The following is a 22,355-nucleotide window of genomic DNA, read 5'->3' as shown; positions in this document are numbered from 1 at the left end:
TATATATATATATATATAAATATATAAACTCTATCAAAATTTGATAAAAGACAAACAAACAATGGATACCCAACTAAGGTTATTAAATTCTATATAAAATATAAAATCATTGAGTTAGTTGTATGTTATTGTAAATAAATTTGCTAAAAAATTTCTATAATTTTTACCTCGTGCAAATCCATTTAGGGCAGTGTTTCCCAAAGTGTGGTACGCGTACCCCCAGGGGTACGGGAACAGTTCAGCCGGGGTACGCGATCTTATGCGAAATATCTTGCAACATATGAAAATTTCAAATTTTTTTTATTTAAAAACAAAACTAGCCATGAAAATTTACGATTACGTGTTTTTCTATTGGCTATTTTTGGCAGAATTAACAGTTAATAATTCGTGGTGTCAACAGCCAGTTGCGATTTTTAACTTTTGTGCATTTTTTATAGTGAAAAATACATTCATTTTTTTATTAGGGGTACGCAGCGTTACGAAAAATTTAGAAAGGGTACACAAAATTCATAAGTTTGGGAAACACTGATTTAGGGGAAATCAGTGGCACAAAATTATGTGCAAAACAGGTAATTCAGGTTTCTCTTTTTTTTTCTTAAATAAAAGTTGATTTTCTGAAATCATTAAAATTGTATAATTAAATATCAACCTTATTAATTGCAAACTTCCTTAAATGGTATCGTATAATATTACCTTGTGCACATTCATTATCGGGCCCATCCTTGGTAACTAACAAAACAAACGCGCTACAGTACTGCAGTAAGAACGCACTATAAAACAAAATCCCTGTATTTACACTTTTATCCCAATTTGCGCTTCTGTTTTCTTATTTTGTAATCTGGCAATTTTCTTTTTATGTAAGTTCATTTAAATTCGTTACTCCATTCATAGATTTCGCTTTATGTTTTGTTCTGTTTTTTCCTTACATTCTATTTTCTGCTTTTTTTCGTAATTTTTATTACTTAATGTGTTCTATTCTATTTTGCCTTATAAAAAATTTTTGATTGCTCCTCAAGCTATTGTATTGATATATTTTACTTTGTTTATATTGATACAATATTAGAAAGCACTCCTTTTTGAGGATGTAATCGTGCGAGCTGATGAAGAGATATCTTATATGTAGATGGATAGGTAGATAGATAGATATAAAATATCAAAATGCCTTTAAAATGCCACTTAACATTTACTAAGTTTTCCAATATTATCGAAAAGAAATATCGTGAATTTTGCAAAACCTTGTGATTCTGCATCAAAATCGAAATCTTTTTCAGATCCGCAAATTTTTTTGCTGAATCTTATTTTCCCCCCCTTACCTAAGAGACTCGAACTGAAGTGTAAAAGCAATTAGCCCTACAACTCTTCATAAATTTATAATAACTTATGTAAATTCGGTCTTAGTGCAAAATTTTCATACAAAAAACGTTAAAACTGCTTTGAAAAAACAATGTCAGAGAGGAAGTTCAACTTTCAGATTCTAAAATCTTAGAAAATCATAAATAATTTAGTAATTGATTCAAATTTTATTTTTAAAGGAGAGTAAAAAATAAAAAAACAATATGTTTTCTTTGCCCAGAAAGCAGCCTCAAAAATTCTCCTCTTGGTGCGTAGCAACGGAGAAGCACGTTTCGCTGTCTTGTCATTCACTCAGTTTCTCCATGGTTGTTTTTAATTGTTTCGCCTTATGGCGAGGTAATTTGGCATTCTTTTAAACTTTCCTTTGGCATTCTTTTAAACTAATGTCTTTATTGCGACCCTATTTACGACCCAATTTTTTCGAAATTTTGTCTATTTTATGGGGTAGGATTCCAAACATATAAAAAATATAAATATAGATTTATTCAGAGTAAGTACGCTGTTGTGTCTGATTTCCTAAATTGATTAATAGTTAGCAATAATTAATTAGCATATTTGAGGTCACCCCCGAGAACCATTAAGATTGACAATTTGTGAACATCTGATCATTAGAACGAAAGTTATTCAGGTTAATATCTTTTTTTTTCTTTTCTTATTTTGCAGACTATACAATCTGCATCATCTCTGATGATATTTACTCGCGTAATGTGCCTACTTAATAATACTTACTTTTATTTCTAGGTTACACGGACCAGAAGGCACGCCACATCAACGATCCTCACCAGGGATAAAAAGGGCCACTTGGACTCAAACCTCATTCACCCCGGCCACCTGACACAACTGCGTCACCATAGCAGTAGACGGGTTTAGTCTTTGTCCTAAGGGGAGTTCTTTAAATAGACAAACTATAAAGTTGCTGTCTCGTTTCTACCTGTTCCCGTGATCTTTTGCACCGTGCACACATTCGTTGTGTAAAATGTAAGCGTGGTTAGTTTTTTAATAAATTTTTATTGAATTTTATTATTTGAAATTCCAATCACCACATTTGTTCCCTTATTTCTCTTTTCAATTTTTTCAGAACAATTTGTGACCTTTTTTTCCGGATAGGGAAGATTGATGACGTTGGTTGAGGTGTACAAACGATAATTCAGGTATGAATTTCATTCTCATGTTCCATGTTTAATTTTATGATCACCTGTTTCAAACAAAGATTAAATTCAAGTTTCACTTCTCAACTCTTCATTTTTTTTTAAAAAAAAAACTCTTAACGTCGCTACCTGTTTTTTTTGCTAGCTTTTTTTTCTTCTCAAAACTGCACATTTCAAAACACATATTTTCTTAAACTTTTGCTCCAATAAACCTGAATTTTGATGCACACAATCTTATTCATTAATTTAAAAACAGATTTTCCTTTTGTCCAAATAGTTATTCGAAAAAAATTCAATAATATAATTGTGTGTCTTTTATGTTCCTTTCTGAGAATTCCTCCTATGACAGCCTAACGAACAGAAAAATTTTCTGGCAATTTATAAAATGCTTTAAATTGCAATAAAAATTATAGGAGATCGGAAACTTTCATTTGATCACCAAAATTTTTTTGTTTTCTTGGCCGCTAAAATTGGCTAACACAAGATTTCGCTGAGTTTTGATAAAATAATCAAAAGTTTGAATTTAATATCGAATTTAGAAAGTCGATATCCCAATAAATGTTTCAATATTCTACAAATAAAGATATGATAATATTTAAGAACTATAATAATTAATATACTAAAAAATATAATAACAATACTCAAATTAATTTTAGCTACTTTTCGATGAAAGAAAAAAAACAGAAATTTAAATTTTGGCTCCAAATTTAAGCCCAGCTTACGACACTGTTAACAAATTAAAAGATATTTGTTTGACCATTTGCAAAAAAAATATTGAATTGAAACAATTTTAACTATGTTTTGATTTACAAAACACTTCATTTTTTTCTTGCTGCATTTTATCCTATTTACTTTAAAATCAGCCTAAAACCGCTCATTACATATTATATACATATTATATACACATTACATAAAACATATTGTAGTTACGTTCTTTGTCATACAAGTTGCACTTCTTATTGCTCCTGCTTAAATACTTATCAAACATTGTGCTGAATCCTTTTATCAAGAATTTTCTATAAAACTCTAAAGTTTATTAAAAGTACTAATAAGAATATATTTGGTTGCAAAAGTTTGGAATTGGATTATTATAATTTCAAGAAGTTTAAAATTATTGTTCTTAACTCTTCTAAAGTTAACTTCTGTTTCTCTTATGAACTAACGATTTTCAAATCATACCATGTTACGTACAGTGCCCTAGAAAATATATCACTCTGAATAACTTCCGTTCTAATTATCGGATTCATTTGTCAATCTTAATGGTTCCTGGGGGGGTGACCTCAAATATACTAATTATTTAGTGCTAACTATAAATTAAGTGATGAAATCGGACACAAAAACGTACTTTCTCTGAATAAACATATTTTTTTGACTTATTTGGATTCTTAACCTATATTATACGGGAGTTAGCCGTAATCTGGGAAATATGGTTCTTATAGTTTGGTCAGGAGAGCGATCCAAAGTTCAGAAACCTTAATGTTAATTTCACTTTTCGCGTTTTTAGACATATTTTTAAAACTAAGTAATCAATTCAAAACAAATTACCCCCACTCATAAAACCAGTTTACATAAAGTTAATTTCACGCAAAAAGTAATTTTAAATAATTATTTATTATTTTTTATTATTTAATTTATTCATGGCTGGAAAAATTTTGAATTAGATGTTTCTTTAAAACCACTTTCATCTACATATTTTACCATTGAAACGTATAAAATTAAAACTGTTTTTACTTAGCAGAAGCAGAGAAAAATTTATTATTTTTAAAAAAATAATTTGGTGACAACGAAGAAATATTTAAAGGGGACGATTAAATGGGGCTAAATTAAAAAGAACTTGACTTACACACGAGTAGCATGAAGTTTCTTTTTTTTCCCGCTAGTAACAGATAGCTAATCCATTTTTTTCCTATTCATTTGTAAAATACGATGTTTCTTTTTAGTTGTCTAAAAATTGATGCGTAATTTAGTTAAGGGATTTGAATAATACATTTTATTGAATACAAAACACTTTATTCTATACATCAGCTTTTTTTAATTCTATTTTTTATTTTGTTCTTTAAATAATTGATACAATTTCAATAATATACATACGTATGCATAGATATGGAAAAATACATTTAACAATTTCTTCAATACATATTTCATAATTATTAATACGAATACGTAGTCAACATTTTTAAACACCTTAAAATTTCTCAACATCTTACATATTGCCTTAATCTTTAAAAAAATTAATTAATTACCTGTCCGCGCGTGTTTCGCTGAATTATTTTACCAACTATATAATTAAATTTTAGCAATTCTCAAATTCTTATTCTTTACGCTACCACGTAGATTATTTTTTCAATAATTCACGAATCATTTTTTTTAGTACTTTAATTTAGGTTTTCCTTTTAAAGAAAATATCATTTTTAAGCTGTCAAGATTTTGTGAAAAAAAACTTAAAAATTATTGTCAGCTAGCTGAGAATTAAACCTTTTTAAGAAATTAAAAAGCATTCCGCTGTTTAAATTTAAACGATGCAAAACAGCTAATTATTTACTAAGCATACTATTTTTTTAAAATTGAGGATATTTATTGATTGTCTTTTTATTGTTTCTTATTTATTTAAGTAATGAAAAGTAAATGCAGATATGTGGACAGCGAAAAAATTCAACATATTGCTTTGTTTTTTAAATGAACAAAAAATTATGGACTTACAATTTTGTAATTGACGTTTAAACTTATCTTCTCCCGCAATCTTTTGGAAAGTTTCCCTTTTAAAAAGGTTAATGTTGAAAAAATTTGCTTAAAAAAGCTGTTAATATTATTTCCCAACTTTATCACAGTTCAAAAAAAATATTGTTATATCAGAAAAAGGCTCACTTTTATTAAAGAGCAAATACTAAAAATAGAAAATTGTAGAAAATATACGTGGTAATTGTAGGATTCCAAAACCGTGCTATTTTTAGAATCATCATCTCAAACAATTGCTCTTTTTCTAATTATAGAATTCCCTAAAAACTAAAATAAGATATATTAAGAGATTTTGGATAGCAAATTATGTTATAGCTGTAATTAATATGTTCAGCAAATAGTATTAATATATTTTTTTAGAAATCATAAATGGAAATTGTTCTTTTATTTTGCCGTCAAAAGACAAGAATGTTAATGTTTTATTTATGCTCAATTGAAACGTGGCAATTAACCGCAGAATGTAAATCTGTTTGGACGTAACATTTAATAGCCTGAAACAGTTAGAAACAATTGAACTTATTAAAGTATTAGAAATTAAACTTATTCCTTTATTTTGATAAGAGAGGCAGGAAAGATGAGGAAAAGTAGTAAAAACCCCATCATACTTACCATTCATATTTGAGTATCATATCTTGAGTATTAATCATATTACTTCACTAATTTAAGCAAGAAAATAAAATAAAGGGTAAAATATAAACACTATTGAAATACGTCCTTAAGTATACTCAAAAACATATGTAGAATAGATTTTAGATCGATGATTAAAATATATATTTTGCAAACATTTCGAATAAGGCGGAGGCGTTAATTTGTTAGAAATAATTGTTTTTGTAACTACTTTGATTCCTGAGGAGAGGGATCATTCATTCTATTTTTGAAACTTCAATTATAGACAGAACTGTTCAATATTCTAAAAAGAAAATTTCAGAGAATTAGTCAAAAAATAAGCAAAACAACGAAACAAATAAAAATACATTGCTTTGAATTTTTTTTAGAAAGTCTAAACAAATTATATATTCTTTTTTTTTTCAATCTGAGAGCCTTACCCATTGTTTTACGTAAAACTAATTTTAACATCGGTGAAGTATTTTAATTTAAAAAACTGTGTTACTTAATGAATTATCCCTAGAAACTGAAGGGAGAAGATAAGAAATTTCCTTATATTCACAAAACTATGTAAATTTGAATTAAAGCTGGCATGTTTTGTGCGCTCAAAAATCCACGTTATGAGTCATTAACGTCTAGCGAGCCCTGAGAATGGCAACGTTTGAAGCAACTGTTTAGCTCGTTCAAAAATAGGCACTGATTAAGACTTCGCAGACGTGAATGAAGAAAACTAAAGTGATTGAAATAAAAATGTAAAATGAATAAATAATAAAATGCCAACGAAAAATGGAAAATAAAAGTGAAAAGAGGAAAAGAGAGCCTAGAGTGAAGGAGAGAATGAATTCCTTTCCAGTGTAACATTGGCTATATTATTTTATAATCGTCGTGGAACAGCCGACACAATTTTGAGTTTTCCTTGTAATTTTGAACCCTGTCCAGAAGACAAGGGACCTTCTGGGTCAAGCAGTAGGAGGAATTTGCCTTCATGGAGGACTTTTTTTATTGAACTAAACCGCATTTCCGTTACATGGAGAGGATAACCTCCCATGGTTAGCCTGACTGCAAGAGGACTCTAACACATGATTTGTCTACCACTGACGCTATTTCACGTCAGCACTATGGTCGGTGCAAGCCAGATAAGGAATTCGTATCGACCAGCCATTGCTGGAATTCGAACCCGGTTCACCTCAATGGAAGGTTAACGCTCTATCCCTTGAGCCATCAACATTCTCAACCTTGGCTATAATATATAAACCAGACGGGTTTTAAAATTTAGATAAAGGAACATGGTAATCCTCTTTTCAAAAATGGGGTAAATTTGTTGCTGCACATTACCTATATGTAATGACGTTACAAGTATCTATATGTAATGACGGTAAGAATCGTAAAATAAGAGGAATAAAGCAATGGAATTATAGTAACAATATTTGGTGATCATAACTGTTAAACATGTTGAATGACATTTTATGACGAATTTACGAAAATCCGTTTCAGAATGTTATAAAAACATCAGGATGCTAATTGCAAATTTTCTTGATCTAATGAAAGCCACGTAACTCCTATATTTGGTAGAATGAAACGATTCTTTTTAAAAATGAATATTACAATATTCTTAAACATACGTATTTCAGTATTTTTACATGAAACATTTGTTAATTTTAACAGTTATGAAGAAAATATCGTGAACTGTTTAAAACTTTGAATGTGTATTATAATCTTTTTATGGGACCTTTTTCGTGATTTGCCCTACAACTATGCAAATTTGGTAGTATACGATATACGATAAGTATAAGTATACGATGCGATAAGTATACTAACCGGATTAAGTATACGATAATGCAAATTTGGTTTAAGTATTAAATCTTAATACTTAAAGGAGTTAAAAAAAGAACGTGAAAAATACGAGTAATGTTTTATAAAAAGTTCATGTGATCAAATACTAAAATCTTGCATAATTATAAATAATTTATAAATAGATTTAAATTTTATTTTTAAAGGAGATGATAACGAAAGCAATATTTGCTTTTTGAGCAGAAATCTACTAAAAACAAATATTTTTCCTAGAAACTTCAAGATATTAAAAGATAAAAAAAAAATTTAAAAAGTACGATTTACTGCAAAATGAAGAAATTCACAGGTTACCCATTAGCAAAATGGTTGTGGTCTAATTTTTTTTTTCCTTTTTTTTTTGGAAAAGAAACTTCAACCATCTTGGACATCCTTAATCCTGAACTGCTCGGTACACAATTTCTCAAACATATTTAAATGCTACTCAGACACATTCTGTGTAAATTCTTTTGATGACTGAATAGACATTGAACATCCAATATAGATCAATATTAGCATTTTTAGATTGGTACAAGAGGGTTTGAAGGAGATTGTAAGCTGCATCATACACCCGTTTCGGATTAACAAGTTTATACATGAAATATGACTAGAAAGCTAGGTTTGTTCTTTTTTTCAATTTTACATGAACCGTGAATGAATCACTTATATTGCGTGGAAGACAGCCTACGGCCTTGTGCAAGTTATTGGTTACGTTGACAATGTATTCCTTTTATAATTAATTTATATTGCGTGGAAGACAGTCTACGGCCTGGTGCAAGTTATTGGTTACGTTGACAATGTATTCCTTTTATAAATAATTTATATTGCGTGGAAGACAGTCTACGGTCTTGTGCAAGTTATTGGGTATGCTGACAATGGATCCTTATATCCCTAACTGGTGATCAGCACCAAGTTTCCGTATTTGCATGAAAGGGGTTCGGAGAGTGACCATTCGCTCTTTGGTAAGGTTCAATTCTCTCAACCACTTCGGTACTTTTGTGAGGGACGGGCTTCACGTTTGCGATTGCGAACGGAACTCTTTCGTTTTTCCTTCTATGTGTAACGCTTAAGGTATTCCCGTTTATGCTCTTTGGCTTTTTCAGCCTCGGTAAGTTTAGGCCTTGGCATCGTTTTTTTTCTTTCTTGCTTCAACTCTGACTTTTGGGACGGTGTAAATGAGTTTGGACCTCCTTTGTTTGTGATATTCGCCTGAATTAGTATTGAAAAAATGATCCAGTTAGAAATGTAGATTAGAATTCATATTTCTTAATAAAAACAATAAAAAAACAAAAATATTGTTCAAATAATGAAATTCTCTTTTATTCACAACTCAGAAAGTATTTATGGGATCTCTCTGGTCCCATATTAAAAAATAAGCTCACTAACTTAATGCATAACAAAGTTAAAAGTGAAAAAAAAGAATTCTAAAAAAATTATCAAACAGCAGCTGCAACGCATGAGCTGTTTACTGTTACTCTTGATTATTGTAGTTAAAAAGTGAGGACGCCATGAAATCCTAACCAAGAGCCATTTTGCCAAAGGGTAAAAAAAGCCTTTTCGATTGGAGTTAACACAAAGTTCGCTTCCGTTTTTATTTCATTCTTTTTTTATTCTCTCAGCTGGGTTACTTCGCAACGGAGTATTTTTCTCTTGTCGATAGCGCAGTTAGAGTATGGTTATATTAAATTTCTTCTTCTGGTACGGCGATAGTTCTTGACCTCTTTTTAGGACAATACTAAATATATATATATAACTTAATAGCACCCCAAATTTTGATCCAATTTTTTCGAAATGTTATTTACCCCCCTCCCTTACTTAGAGAATCAGAAATCCAAATATGTAAAAAAAAATATGTTTTTCAGAGAAAGTGCATTTTTGTGTCTGATTTCGTATTTTAATTGCAAGCATTTATTAATTTTATAACCCCCGTTGAGCAGCCGACCCAATTTTTTGGGTTTACGACTGCTAATTTTCAACTCCGTTGCCCTGTAGTTTTGAACCCAATCCAGAAGACAAGGGAACTCCTTGATCAAATATTGAAAGAAATCCGTCTTCGTGGAGGACTTTTTGATGGAGCTAACCCGCATTTGCGTTACATGGCGAGGAAAACCACAGGAACCTCCCACGGTTAGCCTGACGGCACAGGGACTCTAACCCATGATCCGTCTACCACTGAGGATATTTCCCGTCAGCNGAACTAACCCGCATTTGCGTTACATGGTGAGGAAGACCTCGAGTACCTCCCACGGTTAGCCTGACGGTAAGGGGACTCTAGCCCATGATCCGTCTGCCACTGAGGATATTTCACGTCAGCACTATTGTCGGTGCAAGCCGGATGCGGAATTTATGTCGACTGAGATTTGAACCCGGTTCGCCTTATTGGAAGGCGATCGCTCAATGCTCTGAGCCATCGCATTAGCATATTTTAAGTCACCTCAGAAACCGTTAAGATTGACACTTAGTACATGAAAATCAGATCATTAGAACGAAAGTTATTCTAGGCAATATCTTTTTCTTTGCGTACTGTACTATGTAATTAACATTATAAAGTTTCTTTAACATTATTTGAATTTTTTTTAAATATTTTATTTTAATGAAAATTGCTTGTATTTATTTTAACCTATCTTTTTTTATTGGTTTGAGCAACAAAATATAATAATTGTATATGCTTGTACACAACATTGAAAAATTTACCCCTATGACACTTTGTTTAAATTCTAGCCAATTTTTCATTGACTAGTTGTTGATTTAAAGTTGAGAGCAATTAAAGGTTTTTAAGATGCTCATCAGTGGGGAATGAACGGTACTTTTTTTATACAATATTTATTACTGATTGAAAATAGGTAGTTAACACATGTTCCTAAACTAAAATAACAAAGATTAAATATGTAATAAGTGCTAAAGTAATTTTTATTTTTTCGAAATGGTTAGTGTTGTCCATTGCAATGCTGCTAACAGAATCGCGGATCACTCAAAATGCCTTCGTAAATCATTTGTGGTGTAAGCTTGCCCACGTCTGCATTTACCAGTCAAAAAAATTCATTTGTCTCTTTTCTAAAAAAAAATTTTGGGGCAAAACAAGTATAAGCTCATTTCTGACCTAAAAACTTAAAAAGTGAACTTAATGTTTGAAAATTAGCCCATTGTAAGAAATCATTAGCCCTACATTTGACCACCAAAAATTTCTTCACCCAATCCCACAGATAAAAAGTTATTTCAAAAACAATCTCTAGATGATTCTCTTCCATCAAATTTTAGCCAAGTAGTAAAACGATATGCCATGTAATAATTTGGAATGCTAAACAGCAAAAAGAAAAATTGGCTGAGAAAATTTTTTGTCTAATTAAAAAGTAATAAATTCGTAAAAAATGACAAAAAAGTGTTTCGGCTTTTTTTTTCTGACCCAGAAAACACGATTAAAATTTACCTCTAAACAATTGCCCTTTGTTTTTTAACAGTTTTTCTATGCGCTAAAAAAATACGGAATAAGTTTCAGCTTATTTTTAACCAAGAAACTACGAATTAGAATTCTTCCTGCAAACGTTAAACTTTTGTAGGAAATCGTTAACCAACCAAATTTTTGTGATTTGAAGTACGTATTTTACATTGTATATTGTAATACTTATTATATATTATATACTTCATATTATTATATACTATATTTTATTTCTAATTGTTTTCCTTGCAATTTTAGGTTTATTTTTGTAATAGAGAAGAGAAAGCCTGTAATGGCAACTAAAATGCTACTATTTGCTACTAAGTTCGATGTGAGGTAACTATGGCTACTATTTTAACAAAAAATTGCTATAGAATGACAATTAATAGAAAAAGGACAATTTTAAAAAATAGTAAGTTAAAGAAATTATTATTGCCAATCTAGTAACTTGCGCCATAATATCTAATAAACAAATTTGTATAAAAATATCAGATTTTAAAAAATCGTATGGAAATGACTGAAAAGCAATTGATAAATTTATTTAAAAAAAATACACGGAAACAAATTTGAATTTGTACTAAAAGTGTCGTGAGCAATATCAAAAAAGTGATTATTCAATTTTTTAATCGCGTGTCGCTGTAGCATATATCAGAATCTTACTTTTAAAGAAACAAAGCAGGACCAAAAAATGATTAGTAAACGACGTCGATGCATTAGTGAATGTTTCAAACTAAATGCGTCAGAATGTCCTTGCTCTATAATTCGAAATTCAGGCGTCTTAATCTCGTACAAAAAAATATCGGAATGTGAAAAACTAAGAGGAAATGAATACACAAGTGGGCGACCTTTGTGCTAAAATACAAACTAAGGTAAACAACGTTAAAGAGCACAAAAATATTATTATAAATGCAGACAGCCTTACGTTGTTTACATTAGTTTGTAAGAGGATATGGTCAGAAATCGACATGGATTCGCAATGGAATATTCGCTAATTATGCTTGTCAGAATGTGATTATTTTATAACTCGGAATTAGAGTATCGTAATATGTTGAATATAGTAGAGTTTCAAAGAACATAGTCGAAAAAAAAATTTTGAAACAATGTAGATTTGCGATCAAAACTTTGATGACGATGAAACTTTGAAACTGTGATGACTGAAATTCGAAATTTGCGTTTCGTAAGCAAAATTTCGGATATGAAACTAAATATTGCAGAAATGGCCAACGGCAATCAAAATTTGCTGCTAAAGAAATTGGAAAATGTCGTTGATGGAACAAGTATATTGAGGGCAAAAAGAAAAAAGTGATTACTTGAAAGGGATATTTTAACCTTGGACTAATTTTTGGGAATGACCAAAAATAGGTACAAAAAAAATAGTGGTTTTGCAATGAAACTGTCGCTTATTGAGTGTATAAGAAAGTGATAAATCAAATTCAAAATTCGCCTATCATAACATCATAATAACATCTGAGAAGTTGAATGTGAATTCAAAATGTTAAAATTTCATAAACCACATTGAAATTACGAAAAATAAAAATTCTGACAATTTGTTTAATTAAGCCCAATTATATTTTAAAGTTTTGCAAATATTATTTGATAAAAAAAAATACGCACACACAGCAAATGTAACTATGGATTAAAAAAGAGCTATAGCATAAGCGGATTATTACCCAATATTTTTAAAATTAAAACAGAGGGAAATTGATTTTTTGAAATAATCATGCTTTGCTAACAATAAAATCTTCGCGATGCAATAAATTCAGCAAAGATCGCAGTGTAAATAACTGTGACAAATTATGAAAATTATAAATAAAATAGCTACGATCAAATTATATATTTTGTTTATTTTCTGTTCAATAAAAAAACAAAGCTCTTAATATAATTATGTTTTACAAACATTATATCATAACCGATAATTAGAAGGAAAAAAATCTACACATGAATGCATGTAGAACTTTTCAAAATTAAGCAGATTTAAATTTCAAATATTTAGTCGTTCAGGGTACAAAAAATAAATAACGGACCACCCTGATAACTTTTGATCTAATGATCAGATCTTCACGTTCTAGGACTCATTTCTAATGGTTCAAGGGGGTGATTTCAAATATGCGACTTAAAAAGGGCAGAGGCGATATTTTAAAATACGAAATCAGACACTAAAAACTGTCACTGATTAAACAGGCCATTTTTTTCGACGGAATCGGATTTCTGAACCCAAGAATATAGGGGTTAATCACAATTTGAAATTACAGCTATAAAATAATTTACCTAAAAATCTCTTAATATATCTTATTTTTGTATTAACCCTTTGCTGTCGTATGTCTACTCTCAGCCACCAACGTTTTTTTACTATTCCAGCTGTAAGTCTGCTCTCAGCCGCCGTATCAAAGATGTTAGCCACAGCTTAATGGCAAACTACATATATTGCGGCACTGTGAATATGTAAAGAGTAGAGATTGTTCTGAATCTTCAAACAGAAAAAATAAAGACGGAAGACGCCAAACTAATTATTTTTGTGACACTTGTTCTCGAATAACAGGGCTTCATATCGGAGACTGCTTTGAATGATATCACACGATGGAGAACTATTAAAATATATTTTTTAGGCGAAATTAAAACATATTATTGTGTTACATATATCTAAAGTTTACAAAAGAATTAATAAATTTTATTTTTCCTTCGTAATCTTGCATATCATGTTCGTTCGTTCAACGAAAATTGATTCCGAGCAGCATGACACCAGTATGATAAACTTAATACAGCATGATAAACTTAATACGACAGCAAAGGGTTAAGAAAATTCTAAAATTAGAAAAACAAGAAATTTTTGAGATGATTCTAAAAATAGCGCGGTTTTGGAATCTTTCTACAATTTTCAATTTTTAGTGTTTGCTTTTTAACAAAATAAGGCATATCGAGAATTTTCCTGATATGAAAATGTATTGTTTTTATTGTTCTAAATGTATTGTTTCTATTGTTTTATTGTTCTACTGTTTCTATTGTACAATTTTATTTTTAACTTTAAGTAAAGCTTTTCAACATTAACCCTTTTAAGAGGGCAATTTCTAAAAGTTAGCGGGTGAGAACAAATTTAAACATCAAAATAAAATTGTATGTTCATAATTTTTCGTTCATTTCAAAAACAAAGCAATCTGTTGTTTTTTTTTGGTGTGCACACATATGCCTTTACTTTTCATTACTCAAAAAATAAGAAACAATAAAAAAGACAATTTATTTCCATTCTTCGAAAAAAGTATTTGGGGGACCGGAAATTAATGCCGTTTTATCGCATTAATTATTTGTTAGTCTTAAAAAGAAATTCATTATTTTTCGATTCATTTTCGATCCGTCATTTAAATCGATATTTCTAACGAGGGTGAATACATCATTGATTAAAAATAAAATCTTGATAACAAATATCAAATGCATCGAAACGACATCACTTTCCGGTCTCCCTAATAGTGTGCTTAGTAAATAGTCATCTGTTTAGCGTTGAATAATTTTGATCAGCAGAATATTTTTGATTTCTTAACAATATTTAATTCCCAGCTAGCTATCAATAAATAAGGTTAGTACAATGTTTTTTGTTTAATGAAATCTTTTATTCAAATTTCTTTACTGAATACGAATAAATTTTTAAACGAATGGAAAGGAAACATAGTATTTTATAATTAAAAAAAAAGGTATTAGCAATCGGTTATTAGCGAAACAAACATGAATGAAATTTTACGCTACGCGCATATAAAATTAAGTTTTTCGTAGATTATCTACATTTAAATATTAATCTCCCCCAATTTAATATATTTCTCCATTTTTCCAAATTATTTTTTAAAAAACAATTTTAATTTTTCTCGGCTTCTATTAAAAACGGTTGAAACATCAGATTTTGATACAGAAAAATACGTAGATTAAAATGCTATTAAAAAAAATTATGCTACATAATTCAATTATTTTTTATCCGCAATTAAATCAAATAAATAATTTCATGAAAAATTATTTCATGAAAAATTATTTAAAAAACAATTTCATGAAAACAATCATTTTTAATCATTATCTTTGAGAAAATAGGTTTTATGAATGGGAGCTTTTTTTTAGTGCTTAATTAGTTTTAAAAATATGACTAAAAACGCAAAAAGGGAAATTAACATTAAGGAGTCCTGACTTTGGATCGCTTTCCTGACTAAACTATGAGAACCATATTTCCCAGATTGCGACCATGGCCTATATTCGGAAGGTTAAGAATCCAAATATGTAAAAAAATAATATATGTTTATTCAGAGAAAGTACGTTTCTGTGTCCGATTTCGTAACTTTATTAATAATTATCACTAAGTAATTAGCATATTTGAGGTCACCCCCTTGAACCATTAAGATTGACACTGAAAATTAGATCATTAGAACATGAAAACATGTACGTGATCATTACCCGATCATTAGAACATGTACGTGAAAATCCGATCGTTAGAACAACAGTTATTCAGAGTGATATCTTTTTTTTTGTGCACTGTACCATATAATTAAAATTATCGAGCTTCTTTTACGTCACCTGGATTTTTGGAAAATGTTTTGTTTTAATAAAAGCCCGCATTTAATTTATTTCAGCCGATCTTATTTTAGTGGTTTGAACAAAATAACTCACCAGCTTTGTATTATCTAGCTTAAATTCCATTGCAAGAAACCGATTGCGCTAACCCAGGCATTAGATGTAAAAATTTTAGAATTCGCCTTTGCATTTAACCACCAAAATCAGTTGAAATAAAATGAATTTCGCAATAAAAAAATGAATCGGAGTTCATTACCAAAGTTTAAAAAATTATAATATGCAGTAGGAAATTGAAAAAAATTTTTTTTTCTATATTTGAGAAAGACAAATTTATTATTACTAAACTGTTAATTGAACTATGATGAAAATAAAAAATATAATAAAATAAGTATATTAAATCATCTACAAGCAAGAAAATATGTTTCACAAACACATTTCAAAGCAAATTTTGTTTAAATTCTCGCAATAATTGTGCATACACCAATTGTAACATTGAAAAATTAAAACCGATGACACTTAGTTTAAAGTTTTCCTCGGTGGCAAGTTGTAAATCTAAAGTTGAAATTGGTTGGTGGTTTTTAAGATGTTCAGCAGAAGGCAATGAATGGTACTTGTTTTTAAACAATGTTTATTACAGATTAAAAATAGGTAGGTATCACATATTCATAAACTGAAATAACAAAGAATAATGTATAAATTTTAGAATAATTTTTATTTTTTAACGTTGTATAGCGCTGTGCATCGCAATATTGCTAACAGAATCGCGAGTCACTCAGAATGAATTGCCGTATCATTTGTGGTGTCCACCTCTACATTAACCCATCAAAAAATTTCATTTGTCTAATTACTATACAATTTTGTGGCAAAAACAAGTTTTAGCTAACTTCTGACCTAAAAACCAAGAAAGTGAACTTCGTGTTTAAAGATTAGCCCATTGTAAGAAATCATTAGCCATGCATTTGACAATCAAAAACATTTAAATAAAATTACAATTGTCAAAACCCAAACGGTAGTCTAACTAAGGAATTAGCTTAGCTCACTTGCTATTTTCTTTAGCCAAACTGTCAAATTTTATTAAAACATGATTTGGAGAATTAATTTTTAACCGAGATTAAAATTCGCTTTCATACGTTGACCCAAGCAATCAAATCGTTAACCTATTTTAGCCAACAAAATGTTTCCATCCTAATTAAATAATAGCTAATTTTTGTCCAAAAAATCTGAATTTTATTTCCAAATATTATTTTTTTTCCACACAATAAAATCCATCCTGCAGACGTCCAGAATTCATACACGTTATCCATTAGATCAAATATCGACGTCTGCTGGACGTTTTCTAATAACTTAATTATGGATAATCCACAATGGCCTAAGAACAGACGTTTTATAAATAACTATGGTAGACGTAATATGGGTAAAACATGAGGTGAATCTTAAAAGACGTCTGCGAAACAACTATCAAAACACGTCAATCAGATTTCTCCTCGTTGAAAGTTAGACGTAGGATTGATTGAAATGAAATGAATAGCTTTATGAATAAAGACATTTAATAAATACTATTTACATTTATTTACAATTTATACAAAATGTGTTTTAAATTTGGCATAAAAAATTTATGAGGTGTTCAGCAGAAAAACGAAATAAAAAGAAAAGCAGATCCAAAATAGAAAATAAAAGTTCATTGTAGTGCGTCTACCACCAGAATTATATCTGCTATTGAATTCGATGAACGAATACCACTAGTTGATTCATTGATGTTTTATCAGAAACCGAGAGAACTGTATTAAGGTCACCGCACTTTTTGAGTGCTGATCCAGAGAGCTGTATTAAGTTCACGGTCGCGGTCACTCCTGTATTACCTTTAGCAGTCGAGTGTATACGCTGTACGTTGTGTGTGATCGAGACTGAGGAGCAACAGCGTGAGGAGGACAATGTCGCAGTCATAAGTAGCAAGCAAACTGTTCAATATGGACCGTGTTCACATCACGTCCAGGTCACCAATGTGGGAATAGTAGTTATTGACAATGTCAACCTTCATCTATGAAAATTTCCCCCACCATAGAATCGTGTTAAGATGTCTTATATACTAGTGAATTAGAATTATATTTTTGTTGTGGTAGATACACTACAGTACTTCCCCTCTAGAATTATATCTGTGATAGAATTCGATGAACGAATTCCACTAGTTGATTCATTGCTGTTTTGTGAGAAGCCGGGAGAGCTGTATTAAGATCACCGTCCTTTTTGAGTTATGATCGTGGGAGCTGTATTAAGATCACGGAGATGGGTTGAGATAGGTCTTCTTGAAGACATTATTCCCTAACAGCAACTTACTATGTCATAAGCTTACGAATAATAATGTTTACGAACTGTTGAACACGTATTTAAAGAAACTCTGATTTGCATGTTCAGAGTGGCGCTAGTAGTACCAAACTTATGCGCTAAGAGCGAAATCTGAATAGACATAATGTTTTAGTTGTACAAGCAAGGCCACCAAATTTAGTTAATCTCTTTCTTGGTTTTGAGATTTTTTTTCCAGTCAGTTTACTATAGCCAAAGTAAATGTAAACTGATTTTTGACATAGAAGCCACAAGTTTTAGTTTTACCCCAAAACGTTGGCCTGTTATATAAAATGGTTAGAAAAAAACCTTCATTCCAAATAAAAATTAAGGCCAAAACTGCTTTTTCATTTAAATTTTAAAAAATCTGCCACTCTGAAATCAAATTCAAAATTTCACCTCGTAGTGCTAGCTAATATGGACTAACTTCCGGAATCCCAAGTCTGCTCACTAAACTTTTTACATCTTTTAAACTTTTTGCAATTTTTTTTACATCTTTTTGCTGATTAGAGCTAACTTTTAAACTAAATTTACATATTTTGATTTGAAATATTAGTTTATTGAGACTCTCATTTCTTACCCTTATAAAAAGTAATTGCTTAGTCAACACTTCAAAAAAAATAATAATAATACGATGAACGACACAAACTGATTTTTAGCCACACAGAAAAAAAATCAAAAGTTTGAATTTTGTTCAAAAACATTAGCCTATTGTACCAAATCGTGAGCTTACGCTCGATCACCAAAACTTTCTGTTAGCTATTCAAACGAAAAGTTATGACTAAAATAAGTTTTTGCTAAAGGGATACCTGCAAGTGACGTAATATGGGTATCATGATCTAATTTGGTTGTTGACCAAACTTGGTATTTGTTTATTGGTTTCTGTTTACAACTGTGCTCTTTCCATTCTATTTCGAGTAAGCCAAGCCCGTCAAGTATCAATTCTCTTAAGTGACTCATTCTATATTCTTACGCAAATATTTTAATTCTCCGTATATATTTCTTATTTAGCACAGAGATAGGAACGAAGACATTAAGAACATAAACTAATTATGCATTGAAGTTGTCAGATACATTAAACAAAATTATATCACAGTTGCAATAAAATACACAAATAAATATTCTAAGTTAAGTAAAAGACGAAGAGGAGAAAGAATTACATTTCAACGAATTTGATGTGCAATACGACAAGGTATTTAATTAACTTCACTTTAATTATCCTTCTAACTTATGTGGAGAAAATTATCTCGATTTTCTAGTCTAATCTAGTCCTGTCGGGGTGCCTAAGTCCGGAACGGCCCTTTACTCCTTCATCGTGAGATGCGGATCCTTGAGTTCCTTGTTTCCTAAAATTGAGAGTAAAGAATTAGTAATGAGCATATTACTCGAGTAAAATCATATAAAATGATACACGTTGCATTGCATATAGTACTAAACATAAAATATAATAAATGAATACATGAGATACATAAAATAAATAATACATAGAATAAATAAGTAATAAAATTGAACTTTTGGTAAGAAGTTTGTCAAAATATTTGTACGCCCCTGGTACAAATTGTCTAACTATCATTAAACAAGAAGGGATGAGGGCAATCAGTATCGAAAACAAGAAAACAATATTTATTTTAACAAGAAAACGAGTTCCATATTTTCAGGGTGGAACCCTTCAGATTATAAATTTTATAGATTCGAAGACAATTATTACAAGCCAATGCTTACTGCATGGTAGTTCAATGGTAGACTAAATATCAGCCCTTTAGTGGGAAGATTTAGAATTAATCAAATTTACATCTACATTTCTCAACAATCATCTCATTCATTACATACTCAAGTCTCTTGTTTATTTCATTCGTTCTAGTTCATAGTGCCCTTTATCAAAGCTTAGTCAATATTTACAAACATACAAATCAAATGATTTTGTCAACGCTTATATTATATTTACAAGTCAAGTCCGAGTTCTGTTTTATTATATCTGTCTTGTATAATTGTGCCATTTTTATGCTTATAGAGCCATTTCAAATATTATTGCCGTATCATGTTAGTACCATTGAGTTATTCTCACATGGTCAATGTTACATCACTTGTGAAAAAGTGAGCAACTGGCCTCAGGGAGGCGTCCTCAGCTAAATTTTCAAACTCAAAAATAGAGTCAAAATTTGCTGCTTTGAGGTCCAACGCTTTCTTAAAAAAGTTTCGATTTTGTTTGTTAAAGTGGTGATCGAATCTGCCCAACTAGCTCGATTTTAACACGCTATTTTCCTTATAAATGATTAGCTGGCACTGACGTCATAGATCACATGAGTGGGTGTCTGTGATCTTCTTCTTGAAGTGCTACTACCCAACTATATGTTTAAAAAATGAAAATTTTAATATTGCCTTTAAATTTTGGTCAATGTTAAGACAGCATTAGCCCTGCAGGAAAAAAAATTCTGTCTAAGGCTGATTTTTATAAACACTTGATAAATCTAACCATTTATTTTTTTAAATTCCAAATGCTAAAACTGTATTGTGCCCCCGATTAAGGAAGTCGTTAATTTTACAAAGAAACAAACTTACTAAAATTTTATCAATTTTCCAGAAGTTTTAATTCAGCCACCGTTACCCCATATTTGGAAATCGTTACCCCACCCACTAAAATAAGTAATAGTTAAATCAAAATTTAGCTACTTTTTAACATATAAGCAAGCTCGATTTTGTTCTCTAAATCCTATGCATAAAAATTTTTATTATGCTTTGGAGGACCCACTAAAACTAAGTTACCACCAAAATAAATAAAATAAAGTCTGAATTTTTTCTCCCAAAACAAAACAAAAAGTCGTTAACCTTTCATCTCTTTTGAGTTCCTTCTCGTTTTGTGTGCTTTGAAATACTTATTATAATGTTTGATTTCTCATTGTTTTCTTTTCAATTTTAGGTTGTGGCCTTTATTTTTATGAGGGAAGAGAAAGCCGCTAATAGCAACTAAAATGTTATTTTTTGCTACTAAGTTCGAGGTAAGGCGACTATGGTTACTATTTTTACAAAAAAATAGCTAAATATTTTCTGAAAAATGGCAACTTTGTAAAAAAGATTAATTTAAAAACTTATTGTTGTCAAACTAGTAAGTTGCTCCATATCTAATTATCAGATTTGTATAGAAATAACAAATTTCGAAAAATCATGTGGAAGTGGTCGAAAAGCAATGAACAAATTCATAAGAAATGCTCTGAAGCAGATATGAATTTGTAATAAAAGCGTCGAGAGCAATATCAAAAAGTAATAATTCAGTTTCTTAATCGCGTGTCATAATAATATCATACATACATCAAAATCTTACATTAAAAAAAATGTAGAAAATGGATTAAAAAAATTATCAATAAACAGCGTTGATTTATTAGTGAATGTCGTAAATTAAATGCGTCAGAATAAACTCATTCTATAATTCTAAATTCAGGTGTCGTACGTAATCTCAAATAAAAAATATAGGAACATGAAAAACTATGAGGAATTAATCAGAAAGAGTGATTAAATTCATGAATAAATAGTGCTACTTATTTTATAAATAGAAATTCGAGTACTGTAATATGCTGAAAATATTGGAGTTTCAAAAGACTTGGTTAGAAAAAATATTTAATTAATCCTATTTTTGGAATTGGCCAAAAATAAGAGCAGAATAATGATGTGGTTTTGCAATGAAACTGCCGCTTATTGAGCTCATAGAAAAGTGATAAATCAAATTCAAAATTTGCATATCATAACATTCGAAATGTTGAGATTTCATAAACCTCATTTAAATGACTAAAAAAGCGATTCAAAAAAACTGTATGGATTTCCAGGGAGTCTGTGTAAATAGACAGTTTTTTTTTAATATTATGTATGTATAATTAAGGTGAGGGTTGGAGGATGATAGAACACAATTGTATAAGCACAAATCACCCTATGCAATCCATGGTCGTGAATCACTAGAACACGAAACATGCTGTATCACGAAATGATGGACACACAGAGATGGAATGAAAAGAAACCGATAAAATGAAGNTGTCAGACTGGTAAGTTGCTCCATATCTAATTATCAGATTTGTATAGAAATAACAAATTTCGAAAAATCATGTGGAAATGCTTGAAAAGCAATGAACAAATTCATAAGAAATGCTCTGAAGCAGGTATGAATTTGTATTAAAAGTATCAAGAGCAATATCAAAAAGTGATAATTCAATTTCTTAATCGCGTGTCGTAATAATATCATACATATATCAGAATCTTACATTTAAAAAAGAAAACGCAGAAAAAGGACTAAAAAATTATCAATAAACAGCGTTTTGATTTATTAGTGAATGTCGTAAATTAAATGCGTCAGAATATATTCATTCTATAATTCAACATTC

The 22,355-nt window shown here is 30.1% G+C and overlaps 1 protein-coding gene across 3 annotated transcripts in view; it reads left to right on the top strand.

Annotated features, from left to right (window-relative positions):
• The window catches only part of LOC107443924 (TBC1 domain family member 30-like), a 70,361-nt gene extending 49,371 nt beyond the window's left edge, over positions 1-20,990 (top strand). For 2 of the 3 annotated variants that reach the window (XM_071179364.1, XM_071179366.1), the window contains 4 exons: positions 2,095-2,331; positions 2,432-2,504; positions 11,365-11,442; positions 13,465-13,791. In XM_071179364.1, the coding sequence (XP_071035465.1) occupies positions 2,095-2,223 (129 nt within the window). In that variant the 3' untranslated portion in view covers positions 2,224-2,331; positions 2,432-2,504; positions 11,365-11,442; positions 13,465-13,791. Of the gene's footprint in view, positions 1-2,094; positions 2,332-2,431; positions 2,505-11,364; positions 11,443-13,464; positions 13,792-20,905 lie in introns of those variants that run through there. The other variant, XM_071179365.1, reaches the window with a different exon arrangement.
• The last annotated feature ends 1,365 nt before the right edge of the window (positions 20,991-22,355 follow it).

This window comes from Parasteatoda tepidariorum, chromosome 4, assembly GCF_043381705.1.
Source record: "Parasteatoda tepidariorum isolate YZ-2023 chromosome 4, CAS_Ptep_4.0, whole genome shotgun sequence".
NCBI classification, from domain to species: Eukaryota; Metazoa; Arthropoda; class Arachnida; order Araneae; family Theridiidae; genus Parasteatoda; species Parasteatoda tepidariorum.
This window is presented reverse-complemented; position numbering and strand designations above follow the sequence as displayed.